We start from the raw sequence: 14,736 nt of genomic DNA, 5'->3' as shown, positions 1-14,736 counted from the left end.
TATTTGGATGGATTGTAACTACCATGCTCTAGATAGCATGAATATTTTTCCTGAAAATCTGGGCTTCATTTGAGTAGATTGTGAGTAAAACTCCTAGAAATGTTAATGGAGAAGCTTGGAGGGTGAATATTTTGATGTATGCATTGGGAATTGGATTGCTTACAAATTGAACACATCATACAGGAAACCCAGGAGGGAATAAATTGCAATTGTTTGGCTAGAGATATGCTTTTATGTAATTTGGTTTGGCATTATTTATATTAAATTCCATATGAACTCAAAGTATTCCCGTTGTTTTTATGTTTGTTTTTAATCCCGACTTCTTTCATTCCCAAATTGCTGAAGCTACCATCATGTCATTTTGAAATAGCGTTGTTTTGAATGTTCTACACTTTGTTTCGTGTGTTCCTTGCAAGGCATGCAAAACAACTCAAATTCTCAGTCAAAACAATCAGCAAAAAGCTATATCCAAGCAGCCAGCAGTTTTCTTGACTCAGCAGAAAACATTCTTGTACTCCCTTGGATATGCTGAGCGGGCATAATTGACTTGATAGCAATCGAGGTTGCTACTGTCACTAGTGGGTATTTCTCAATATTTCCCCCTCCCATTTGCGTGTTTCACTCTCAAGCCGGTTCACTTACCCATGCTAATCTGACTGTCACTCATTCCCTGTTAATTATGTCAACACCAGATAAGTTTGTTTGGGTCAAAGGCGTCCATCTATTTTATCATCAGACTTTCATCCACTTCTTTCTAAATTAAATCAAGAACAATGGGAGGAAGTGTGGTGGGCTAAAAAGCTAAAATTCTCAGGCATGTCTTGACCAAGGTTACATATGTGTACATTAATCCGTATTAATTTTGAGTCTTTAAAAGCTAGTGCGGGCTCTCGAAAATGGAAGTTGGCTTGTAAGGTGTCAGGATGAAGGTGTGGCGACTGCAGTGGGTAGTATTTGGTGAGTGGAAGTAGATTTTTCTTGAGAGTAATGTAGCTTTGGACTAATTTCTACCAGCTTTTCTATTAAATTGGAGTAGAGTTACGTTATTTTATAGGTATGTTTTTGATTGTAAAATGTGTCCATAAAATTTAAATATTCTAACATAGTCTTTTATAATAAATTAAACCTTTTTTAATCAATTCTGGAAGAAAGTAATTGTAATTCAGTGGCGCCGACTCAATGGGGCCTGAGGGGGCCCAAACCCCCTCAAAAATTTTATATGGGTATGAGGAAAAAATGTGTCAGGCTAGTCTATTTTCCTCTAAAGTGTCCAGATATTGAGATTCGAGTTATCAGGGTTCTAATGTTGATCTCATGACTCTTCTAAAATGCTTAAAAAACTTAAAACTCACTACTTATAGTATTTTCTGGGGCAAGATCCCCGTTTGGGCCACCCAATATTTTTTGTAAGTCGGCATCGGTGTCGTAATTATTCTATATTATTTATATGTGTGAGCTGATATTGTTTGTGGTGTAAATATTTTAATCATATAGCATTTTTTGTTATAGTTATTTTATATTTTTAAAACTTAAATGATCATTTTAATGTGTGCGGACATTTTTCATTTTCGTGATGCACCAATGGCTTTCACTGTGCATGGTCCACCTATTTTTAATTTATTTTTCTTTCATCATATCATGGTTTTGATGATTTTCTTTTACAAAGATGATTATGGATGGTCAAAATCTTTAAATCCCTGCCAATTATGTATTTAGTTCAATAATGTGACAATCTCTAAACAGATTTGATTGAATGTAGAATCCATGGATTTGTTTGACTTATATGGAATTTTTATATCTCTGTCCCATCTCCATTTATGACTACTGAATGTTTGCTCAAATTGCTGTAATTTAACTGAAGAGGACTTGAAGATTCTTTATTGCAAGCTTATGTCTGAATTTTGAAAATTTGTCACTCCTCATTTAATTTTAATTAGATAAGTTATGCATGTATATACATATCCATTGAAAATATGTATGTATAATTTTGTCAGGTTTCCTATTCCAGGGTAGGAAAATTTTTGATGTCAGGTTTTTTGATGCTGACTTTCTGAAAAATTTCTCTGTGGGAGATGCTAGTTGCACTGTAACTATTTCCAAATTTGATTTTTGTTAAACAGATGTCTATCGTCTGTGGTTATTTTTAGGCCTTTAGAAATCATGAGGGTTGTTTTAGGAGTAGTTAGATAATTGTCAAGCAATTTCTTACAATGGAAATCCATGCTAAATATTTTATTTTTATTATTATTTTATTAATACGAGCATGATGCGCCCGCTCCCAGCAGGATTCCCCCGCTCTTTTCATTGCAGGTCCACAGAGGGATAGGCACGTTTCTAATTTTAAGATATAGAAAAAAAAGGCAGGGTCTTATGTACAAATTTAATTGGAATGTTCATATACAAATTGAGGTCAGAGGACCTCTTTAAACACAACATTGGAAGTAATTACACTATCCTCTGTTAATACTTGTTTAACGTTTTCCTTAATATTGACAAAAATATTTTGAAAAGATCTTACCCTAGAGAATGCTACATAAAGTTGGCCATGAGAGAATACAGGGTCAGGCAGGAATAAACCAGCTCTTTGCAAAGTCTGACCCTGAGCCTTGTTAATAGTCATCGCATAGGAAACCTTAATGGGAAATTGTCTGCGAGTCAAATTAAAAGGCATGGTGGGATCCGACGGCGTTAACTGTATTCTTGGGATGAGGACAATCTTGCCGGAATCTATTTTTTTTTAATTTTTAAAAACCAATTTTAGGAAACAATAGCAATATTTAGGAAGTAAGATATGCCGTCGCATGTTCTCTGATAAATTCTGTGCATTTTGGTACCTCATTTGTAGTGTTTGGTCGTGTATAAGTTGAGAAAAAGGTATCTATACAGTAGAAATAATATAGAGGATATAGTAATCTTTGATAATAGATATTTAGCATTATGAATGAGTATTTTTTTAGAGATAGTGTCATATGATTCATATTAAACTATTTAATCACTGTTTTTTAGCTACTCTCATTGGTGCTACAATATCTTCTTCCATCAAGAATGTGAAGTTTGATGGGCCGGAGCCAAGACCTACAAATTTAAAACCCTCATCTCAAGGTCATGCTTGTGGATTTCAACCTGGTGCGTATCTGTTCTTTTTATCATAAAAAATCAGTTTTCCCTGTATTCATTGAAACTTTTTTTTATCCTGTCTAGATACATACATGTAAGTATGTTATTGGGCCACTTAGGGCAGGTTTTAAAATGTGTTTGATGAGGTTGGTGTTAACCTTGACATAATAGAGCCATAACCTTAGCTTGAAAATGGTTGGAATTTACTGGAGGAAAGTAGTTAACAGTAATGGACAATTAAAGTACGTAGTGGCCTTAAATGAAAGAGAGGTCAAAGTTGGTTTTCACTAACTGCAAAATTTTAAGTAGAGATTAGAAAAGCAGGCTAATTAGTGACATTGATTAGAGGGTTGAATAGGGTGGTTTATCATCATTATTATTGTTATCATTGGAAACAGCATTTTAGAAAATTTTACTCTCCTTGAAACTGTCGCAGCTGACCCATCCATGAGATATTTTTATAATTATGCCTCACCCCTTTTTTAATTTACTGGAGGAAAGTAGTGAAGAGTAATTGACTATTAAATTATGTAGTGGCCTTAAATGAAAGAGAGATCAAAGTTGGTTTTCGCTCACTGCAAAATTTTTAGTAGAGATGAGAAAAGCTGGCTCATCAGTGACATTGATTAGAGGGTTGAGTAGGGTGGTTTATCATCATTATTATTATTATCATTGGAAACAGCATTTTAGAAAATTTACTCTCCTTGAAACTGTCGCAGCTGACCCATCCATAAGATACTTTTATAATTATGCCTCACCCTTTTTTTAACCCTCAATTTCTGTTAAGAATGCTGCTAGATGTTGGTGTTCACCTGACATTTTGAGAGCTTTGCTGTATGCAAATAGAAGTTGAGCATGGGCTTAGGTTGTGGGGGATTGTGGGGGCGACCCCCCAGGCAATGGGAGGTCCGGTTCACCGAGTCACAGGTTATTAAATGATCTTTAACTTTAAGTGGATGCAGCTAATTTATGTCAAAACTAGAGCAATATGTAGTTTGAAATAATTTTTTTTTCTCTGAGGCCTCAGAGGGGATCTATCCCCCTCATACCTCCTCCATAGTTACGCCATTGGAGTTGAGCAAGTTGGAAGTAAGAGTTGGTATGGCACAGGATGGGCTATCATGTAATTTTGGAGTTGATAGGTCCAAGGTTACGAGTTTTGAAAGTTCTTGGATAGGGGACAGAAAATTAGCAGATAGGAGTGGAGAATATGCAATTTAAAGTTATCGCTAGATTGAGTCATAACCTTAACATTGAGTACACAAATGGAAAAATTTTACAATTCATTCCTCTCTTAAAAATCTGATTTGTTACCTTGTTTTATCTATCCCATTAGTGTAAAATTGCATGTTAAAAATCCTCACAATGCTCTTTGGCTTCAACTTGCTATTGAAGCAAAATTTTTGTATTTTTGTTCATCATTTCTCATTTCTTTAACATTACATATATTTCCAGTACATTTGACCATTTTGATAAAAATCATGATTTTTCTGTATATCATTTAAAAAAATGCCATACTGTGCAAGGAGATTCAAACTGCCTCCTAAATATTTTTGAGATGGTTCTTAAGGATATCCTATCCAAATGAAACCTCCTGAAATGTATCATTCCTGCAAATGAAGCTTACCCTACCCAAAAGTTTTTCTGTCAGCATCCATAAATTATATGGAATACTATCTACTATTTTTTCCCTATCCTTAGTTTAAATTAGGGAATATTAAGTTTCTACATATTTGATATTATTCACTGTAAAAAATGCCTGCTCCAAATCTTATTAGGATACAAAACAATTAAAATTTACTCCTTCCTGATGGACCTGTGACTTTGACCGGGCATGATTCACTTATTTTTAAATATTAATGTGTAACTGACTCCAAAATAATTTGAGTATTCTAATTGGAAATTAGTCATTTTTAATTTTCACTGCAATCTTGGTTGTTTTATTGCAATTAGTAAACAGCATCTTCATTTATGTAAAGCATGTGATAATAATAATAAATAATAACAATAATAATAATAATATTTATCAACTTCATTGGGATAATACATCCATGAGTTTCGTCAAGATAATACAGCATAAAATACTAACAGATAATAAAATACGATAAGAACGAGCTATACAAACACTCAGCTATCAGTGGGATTGAGGTCATAGGTTAATACACAACACCAGTTGTGCAGATTTAATGTCTCAATTTTATGTGTAAATCATCATTGCTTAACAAAAATCATGTTTTGCAGCTGATTACATCAAAGATAATCCACCATCAGCCAAAATTGACCCTGGCAGCTACAATAGCGAGTTGACGCGGGGAAAGCGAATTATCAACCATCACACTGAAGTGGGTTCGTTGGGAATCCTTGGCACCGTACGTGGCAGAGGATCAGCCTTCACTTTGTCCAAACAGAATGTCTGGGCCAAGAAAACTGAAATACCTACCAACAATGCAGCCAACTATAGTGGTGGGGATGGTGAGTACATAGTAATCTAATGTTCAACCTTTTGATTTACATTGATTTTCAAACAAACCATGAGATATACATAATATATTTCAAACCAACTCTAAATATCACAGGATCACACCAGGATGAACACGAAAGACAGTCATTCACCACTCCATCACCAGAGGATGTATCAGACAGCTACACATCCACATCTGGAGCAGATATTCCTACATCTCGTATTACAAGCACATCACAAGGCACTAACATAGTTAGCCAAGAAGAAATCGGGCCAGAGAAAATGATTGGTGACATTTTCACTAACCCTGATGAAGGGAAATTGGATGAGAGAAGTTTGCTTGTTGAAGTAGTCAGGGGGAAAAGGGATCAGTCAAGTCAGTTAAGCAGCGTAATCAACTATGGTGGCTACACTGGGACACCTGCTCAATATAGCCCATCATGGAATTTGGATTACATTTATAAACCTTTAGAAAGCCAGCATGATAACTCTTGGTTAATGGGTCATGACTCAAGTCAGTCTAGTCAATTTCTTGCTCCAGAGAAAGATAGCTTTATTCCTGGTGACTATATGGAAAAATATACCTTGGATCCTTTCTCTGTTAATATAAACAATCATGAGCATAGCGAGTTAGATTGGAAAAAAACGTCGGAGGTACCCTCTAATAGTGAGTCAGTTAGCAATGATAACTTTGGAATGCTAGGATGGGAAAATTTGTCTAGGAAACCTGAGAGTGGACAGTCAGTCAGTGATGCATATTTCTCTAATATTTATCCTGGAGGTGATCATGTAATCGACAGTCAGACAATTGTTTCCAATTCTCAAAATACTTTTGAGTTGAGGCTAGACAAGGATGTGAGTGGGCTTTATGGAGTTGGAAACTCAGCTTTTATGGAAAAACCATTTAAAAATGAGGAAACTGTGAAGTTAGAAGACACTAATGGAGAAATGAAAAAGACGTGGGAGTATCACACAATTTTTAAAGATGCAAAGAGTAGCCCAACTGATGGAGGTGAACTGGGTGAGTTTTACTACCCTCTTCAGCAAAATAGACAGGAAACCATCACATCTAGTGAAAATCTTAAGCCAAAGAATAAATCAGAGAATGACTATGAGGCACAAGGTAATAATGCGGGAATTAAACATGTGAATGATTACAGCCCCGAAACACATCATCCTGAGAGAGATAGGATATCCATGAGAACCATACTTCCTGAAGGAGGTTACATAGTTGGGAGTATGACTGTGAGGAAGCCAGGTAAATACAGTATCCCAAGGTCTAGGAGAAGAAAGGTCTATAGGAACATGGCACCTCATGGAATGATGTCCGGAAGCAGTAGGAGACAGGGAACTCTGTTGAGCTTAGTCTATCCACCACAGAGAAGCAAATACAAAATTTACTCTAAGTGTAACTGTAGGCTTTGTAAATTAAGAGGTTTTGATGAAAAGAAATATTTTGGAAATCCACCCTCTTACTACGGAGATGTAAATGATATAGCTATATCAAGTGAAGTTGATGAAATGCCACATGATCATGAGGACTCAGGCGAATATGATGGAGGAAATATCCCAACAAAAGCTGTCTTCTATGAAGACCATGAATTCGCGAGCAAATCACCTGGAAAGAGCTATGAAAAGAATGATTATACTAGAGAATCTAGTCCAGAGGAAATTTTCTATCACAAGATACTTATAGGTGGTAGACAGCAAGAAAGATTAGCTAGCCAAAAGTTTGGTGAAGATTACACTAGTGTGCAGGATGATAACAGTAGTGAGGAAGATGGAGGCAAAAGTTTTGAAGGGAATCCAAGCATTGAAGATGAGAACGAGGGATTTGAAGATGACTACCCTAGCATTGAAGATGGGTTTTTGAGTAGGGGAAGGGGCTATAAGAAAGTTTATAAGGGGCACAATAGTACTGAGAAAGAGTATGAAAGTGCAGAAGATAAGTTTATAATAGTCGACAATGAGTCTGGAAGTGGTGAAGGAAATCATCACTATGTCTTAAATGAGGATGAAAGTACTGAGGGAGGTGGTTATGAAATTGAAAATTCATCGGAAGATTCTGACATTTCAGGAGGCAATCAGTCATTGGGGAGGAAAAGCAAATATAGCATTTGGGAGTCTATTTTGGAAAAGATTCTAGGTAGTAGAGATGAAAAGTTTAAGGTTATAGTTGACTCGGAGGAAAATTCTGGGGAATATAGGGATCATTCTCCATATGAAAAGTTAATGACTCATTACAATTATAAAAGACCAAAGACTAAAAATTATTTGAGAGACGGCAAAGAAGGCTGGAAAATAAGAGGGCATAATTATCGTACAAGAATTAGAGACGGACATGACAAAGAAAAATTTCACTACCCAGAGTATGAAACAGTGAGGAAACCTTATAACTTTGAAATCGAGGATAAGTATAACAATGGGAGAAGGAAATCAAGTAAATATAGTCTGATGCATAATGGTCGTTATGATATTGAGAGGCATGAGGAAGGCAAGGCTTTTAGCCCAGTCATAAAAATAAGAGTGGATGAAAATAGAGGAGTACAGTCAGTAAAATACAGGTACCCGACTAAAACCCTCCATATTAGAAAAAGACACAGAGATCGTCCTTATGCTAGAAAGCACTATCGCTACAGGACTAAATTTGGGGAAACTGCAGGATACAACCAGAGTCCAAAAGACAATCGTAGATTAGAAAATAGGAGAGGGCATGTGATATTTATTTCATCAGATTTAATTAAAAATAATGAGAGAGATTATGCAAAACACAGTCACATTAGGCATTACCCATCATGGATGAGGCCTCACTCTAGGGCATCAAAAAGGCATAGAAAAGAACGTGGAAGAGATGGAAAAAGAAAAGAATCAAGGAAGTGGAGATATCCCACAGAACAATATGGGCAACAATCGAGTAATGAAGAAAATGCCTCAACAGAGATAAGGGAGACTGTGAGAAGAACATTAAATAAGCAAAGAGAAAACCATTATTATAATGTAAAGGAAAATAAATCAAAAGACATGGAAGATCATGACAAGAAGCACCAAGCACAACATGATGGCACCCAGGAAAGAGGCAGAAAACATCATATTAATGGGAGCCATGAACATAAACATACCTCATCAGACAAAAAGGACTTGGGAAAAAATAAATCACAAGATAGAACAGATCGGCATCATCACAAGATGGAGGAGCATTCAAGTGACAAAAAAGTAGACCATAAAAAGCAACACAACGAACATCATGGCCATCAAACTAGCAGTGATAAACATCACAGGCACCAACCTAGCAGTGACAAGCATCATGGACACCAATCAGGCAGGCATGAACATACCTACACGTCAGCAGAAAAGAGGGATTCTGGGAAGACAGCATCCCATGACAGCTCTGAACAACACCGCGAAAAGAAGAAAGAGGAACATACGATTGATAAGAAGGATGGCCATAATAAACAGCAGACTAAACATCATGGCCATGAACCTAGAAGTGAAAAACATCACGGAAACCAACATAGTAATGAGAAAAATCATGAGCACAAATCTAGCATTCATGAACATACATATACATCATTGGAAAAGAAAGATTCTGAGAAGAATAAATCCCATGACAAAACAGAGCAAAATCATAATAAGAAGGAGGATGAACATTCAAGTGACAAAAAGGATAACCATAAAAAACTACACAATGACGAACATGTCCACCAACATAACAGTGATAAACATCATGGCCACCAGTCTAGCAGTGAAAAACATCATGGACAGCAATCTAGGAGTGAGAAAAATCATGGGCACCATTCAGGTAGCCATGAACATACCCATACCTCAACAGAAAAGGACTCTGGAAAGACTACACACAGTGACAAAACAGAACAACATCATGATACGGAGAGGCATGCAAGTGACAAAAAAGGCAACCATAATAAACAACATTCTGAACACCATGGCCACCAATCCAGCAGTGAAAAACATCATAAACACGAATTTAGCAGTGAAAAACACCACAGCCACCAACCCAGTAGTGAAAATCATCATGGGCACCAATCTGGCAGCCATGAACATAGCCATACCTCAACAGAAAAGAAAGACTCTCGGAAAACTACATCCCATGACAAGACAGAAGAAAATCATGACAAGAAGGAGGAGCATTCAAGTGACAAAAAAGATGTAAATGATAAGCAACACTCTGAACATCACCGGCACCAATCCAGCAGTGAAAAGCATCATGGCCACCAACCTAGTAGCGCGAAACACCATGGTCACCAATCTGGCAGCCATGAACACACTCAGACATCAACGGAAAAGAAGGATTCTGGAAAGAAATCCCTTGACAAGACAGAAGAAAAACATGATAAGAAGGATCAGCATTCAAGTGAAAAAAAGGATGACCATAATACACAACACTCTGAACATCATGGCCACCAATCCAGCAGTGAAAAGCATCACGGCCACCAACCTAGTAGCGAGAAACATCATGGTCACCAATCTAGCAGCCATGAACACACTCAAACATCAACAGAAAAGAAGGACTCTCGGAAAACTACATCCCATGACAAGACAGAAGAAAATCATGACAGGAAGAAGGAGCATTTAACTGACAAAAAGGATGTCAATGATAAACAACACTCAGATCATCACGACCACCAGTCTAGCGGTGAAAAACATCACGGACACCAACCTAGTAGCGAGAAACACCATGGGCACCAATCAGGCAGCCATAAACACACTCAGATATCAACAGAAGAAAAGGATCCTGGGAAGAAATCCCATGAAAATACAGAGGAACGCCATGACGAGAAAAAAGAGGGACATTCAAGTGACAAAAAGGATGGCCATGATAAACAACACCCGGAGCACCACGGACACCAGTCTAACAGTGAAAAACATCACGGACAACATACTAACAATGAAAAGCATCATGGTCACAAATCTGGCAGCCATGAACATAACCATTCCTCAACAGAAAAGAAGGACTCTCAGAAAACTACGTCACATGAAAAGACAGAAGAAAAACATGATAAGAAGGACGAGCACTCAAGTGACAAAAAGGATGACCATAATAAACAACACTCTGAGCATCATGGCCACGAATCCAGCAGTGAAAAACATCATGGCCACGAATCCAGCAGTGAAAAGCATCACGGCCACCAACCCAGTAGTGAAAAACATCATGGTCACCAATCTAGCAGCCATAAACATAGCCATACCTCAACAGAAAAGAAGGACTCTCGGAAAACTACATCCCATGACAAGACAGAAGAAAATCATGACAAGAAGGAGGAGCATTCAAGTGACAAAAACGATGGAAATGATAAACAACACTCTGAACATCATGGCCACCAATCCAGCAGTGAAAAGCATCATGGCCACCAACCTAGTAGCGAGAAACATCATGGTCACCAATCTAGCAGCTATGAACACACTCAGACATCAACGGAAAAGAAGGATTCTGGAAAGAAATCCCATGACAGGACAGAAGAAAAACATGATAAGAAGGATCAGCATTCAAGTGAAAAAAAGGATGACCATAATAAACAACACTCTGAGCATCATGGCCACCAATCCAGCAGTGAAAAACATCATGGCCACAAATCCAGCAGTGAAAAGCATAACGGACACCAAACTAGTAGCGAGAAACATCATGGTCACCTATCTGGCAGCCATGAACACACTCAGACATCAACGGAAAAGAAGGATTCTGGAAAGAAATCCCTTGACAAGACAGAAGAAAAAAATGATAAGAAGGATCAGCATTCAAGTGAAAAAAAGGATGACCATAATACACAACACTCTGAACATCATGGCCACCAATCCAGCAGTGAAAAACATCATGGCCACGAATCCAGCAGTAAAAAACATCACGACCACCAACCTAGTAGCCATGAACACACTCAAACATCAACAGAAAAGAAGGACTCTGGAAAGAAATCCCCTGAAAAGACTGAAGAAAAACATGATAAGAAGGAGAAGCATTCAAGTGACACAAAGGATGACCATAATAAACCACACTCTGAACATAATGGCCACGAATCCAGCGGTGAAAAGCATCACGGGCACCAACCTAGCAATGAGAAACATCATGGACACCAATCTGGCAGTCATGAACACTCTCAAACATCAACAGAAAAGAAGGACTCTGGGAAGACTACATCCCATGACAAAACAGTACAGCATCATGATAAGAAGAAAGAGGAGCATTCCAGTGATAAAAAGGACAACCATAATAAACAACACACTGAACATCACGGACACCAATATGACAGTGAGAAACATCATGGACACCAATCTGGCAGCCATAAACAATCTCAAACATCAACAGGAAAGAAGGACTCTGGGAAGACTGCATCTCATGACAAAACACAACAAGATCATAATAATATGGAACAGCAATCGAGTGGGGAAAAGGATGAACATAACAAACAACACAATGTACATCATGGCCACCAACCCAGCAGTGAAAAGCATCACGGCCACCAACCTAGCAATGAGAAACATCATGGACACCAACCTAGTGGGGAAAAACATCACGGACACCAACCCAGCAATGAGAAGCATCATGGACACCAATCTGGCAGCCATGAACACTCTGAGACTTCAACGGAAAAGAAGGACTCTGGGAAGACTGTGTCACATGACAAAACAGAACAACATCATGACAAGAAGAAAGATGAGCATTCCAGTGATAAAAAGGACGACCATAATAAACAACACACTGAACATCACGGACACCAACCTAGCAGTGAGAAACATCATGGACACCAATCTGGCAGTCATGAACACTCTCAAACATCAACAGAAAAGAAGGACTCTGGGAAGACTGCATCTCATGACAAAACAGAACAACATCATGACAAGAAGAAAGAGGGGCATTCCAGTGATAAAAAGGACGACCATAATAAACAACACAATGAACATCATGGACACCAACCTAGCAGTGAGAAACATCATGGAGACCAATCTGGCAGCCATGAACAATCTCAAACATCAACAGAAAAGAAGGACTCTGGGAAGACTGCATCTCATGACAAAACAGAACAACATCATGACAAGAAGAAAGATGAGCATTCCACTGATAAAAAGGACAACCATAATAAACAACACACTGAACATCACGGACACCAACCTAGCAGTGAGAAACATCATGGACACCAATCTGGCAGCCATGAACAATCTCAAACATCAACAGAAAAGAAGGACTCTGGGAAGACTGCGTCCCATGACAAAACAGTACAACATCATGACAAGAAGAAAGATGAGCATTCCACTGATAAAAAGGACAACCATAATAAACAACACACTGAACATCACGGACACCAACCTAGCAGTGAGAAACATCATGGACACCAATCTGGCAGCCATGAACAATCTCAAACATCAACAGATAAGAAGGACTCTGGGAAGACTGCGTCCCATGACAAAACAGAACAACATCATGACAAGAAGAAAGATGAGCATTCCAGTGATAAAAAGGACAACCATAATAAACAACACATTGAACATCACGGACACCAACCTAGCAGTGAGAAACATCATGGACACCAATCTGGCAGCCATGAACAATCTCAAACATCAACAGAAAAGAAGGACTCTGGGAAGACTGCATCTCATGACAAAACAGAACAACATCATGACAAGAAGAAAGAGGGGCATTCCAGTGATAAAAAGGACGACCATAATAAACAACACAATGAACATCATGGACACCAACCTAGCAGTGAGAAACATCATGGAGACCAATCTGGCAGCCATGAACAATCTCAAACATCAACAGAAAAGAAGGACTCTGGGAAGACTGCCTCCCATGACAAAACAGAACAACATCATGACAAGAAAAAAGATGAGCATTCCAGTGATAAAAAGGACAACCATAATAAACAACACACTGAACATCATGGCCACCAATCTGGCAGCCATGAACATGCCCATACCTCAGCAGAAAATAAGGGCTCTGGGAAAACTCCTTCCCAAGGCAAAACACAACAGCATCATGACAAGAAGGAGGCAGAGCATTCGAGTGACCAAAAGAGAGACCACAATAAACAACACACCGAACATGATGGGCACCAATCGGGTAGCCAGGATCATACCCATACCTCATCTGTGAGAAAAGAATCTGGAACAACAACTTCACCTTCACAAATTAGTCATGCAGAGCATGTCCAGAGTGATAATAGTGACAAAGGATCGGGTTCGTCGGAAAAGAGTTTTAAAAAGTCCTCATCAGATGGAAAGAATCATCAATCTAGCGAGTCTGATAAAGAGCTACAGTCAAGCAATATGAAGGATGACTCTCAGACAGTTAAGTCAGCTGCAGTTGAGGAAGAGGAGTATGTTACTGAGGTCCACATTACTTCTTTTGAAAGCAGTGATGTTTCCACTGAAATTTCTGACATTGATACTGTATAAGGGAATCTCATTGGAAAGCTTTAGGTGAGTAATCACGTCCTCTGATTTCACTTGTAATCATTCCATGCATTTAACTCTCATTAATAATGCCTGGGACATTTGCACAGGGACATACTCAAGAAAACTTTATGTTCCTCAATTAAGTTACCAATCACTCTCTAGTATCTGTCAGTAATGAAAATCATTTCCCGACGGTACCAAACGTTTGAGTTCTTTGTAGTCCTTAAAAAATTTAGTGATCAGAATGCTCATTTACAACTAGATAATCTAAAATCTGATGCGGCTGATAACCATAATAAAATGCTACCAATTTCCCAGATTAGTCAAAATACTGGATATTTACTCTCACGATGGTAAAGGTAATGTTTTTGTGTTTGGAAACGATATTCTCATATAGTGTTTAAACTTAACTGCTCCTTACTACAAAATTATTAATGTAAATTTTTTTGCCATTCAGGTAGGACAATTGCAAGCACCATCAACCTGTCAAAAAATCCAGTGGCCTACAATCATCCACCCAGAGATAAGTTCGGTTACAAGCAGCAGCCAGAGGTTTATTCAGAACCAGAAATAGGAACAGGGAATGAACCTGCCAAAGCCCAGAACCATGGCTCGCAGCTGACTGCCATGCACTCGAATTACCAGGATGTTAATTCACCACAACCTTCTCATTTGGTTCATGGAAATAATAATCATCGACAACAGGAACATAACATAAGATTTCAGTCGGTGCCAATATCAACTCAGTATGGAAC

General features: G+C 38.1%; 1 protein-coding gene across 1 annotated transcript; it reads left to right on the top strand.

Moving 5' to 3' along the window:
- The first annotated feature begins 363 nt into the window (after positions 1-363).
- LOC124163229 (filaggrin-like) lies at positions 364-14,525 on the top strand. Its single transcript, XM_046539980.1, has 5 exons — positions 364-957; positions 3,007-3,126; positions 5,359-5,589; positions 5,694-14,005; positions 14,439-14,525. The coding sequence occupies exons 1-4, from the start codon at positions 924-926 to the stop codon at positions 13,979-13,981; spliced, it is 8,673 nt and encodes a 2,890-aa protein (XP_046395936.1). The 5' UTR covers positions 364-923; the 3' UTR covers positions 13,982-14,005; positions 14,439-14,525.
- Positions 14,526-14,736: the final 211 nt, after the last annotated feature.

Source organism: Ischnura elegans, chromosome 8 (genome assembly GCF_921293095.1).
Source record: "Ischnura elegans chromosome 8, ioIscEleg1.1, whole genome shotgun sequence".
Classification (NCBI taxonomy): Eukaryota; Metazoa; Arthropoda; class Insecta; order Odonata; family Coenagrionidae; genus Ischnura; species Ischnura elegans.
This window is presented reverse-complemented; position numbering and strand designations above follow the sequence as displayed.

Excerpts from the sequence above, each read along its gene's own strand:
- LOC124163229 (XM_046539980.1), top strand. The coding sequence starts at position 924 with ATGAAGGTGTGGCGACTGCAGTGGGTAGTATTTG. Across the intron at positions 3,127-5,358 it reads TGCTTGTGGATTTCAACCTG|CTGATTACATCAAAGATAAT; the intron begins GTGCGTATCTGT and ends CATGTTTTGCAG. Across the intron at positions 5,590-5,693 it reads CAACTATAGTGGTGGGGATG|GATCACACCAGGATGAACAC; the intron begins GTGAGTACATAG and ends TAAATATCACAG.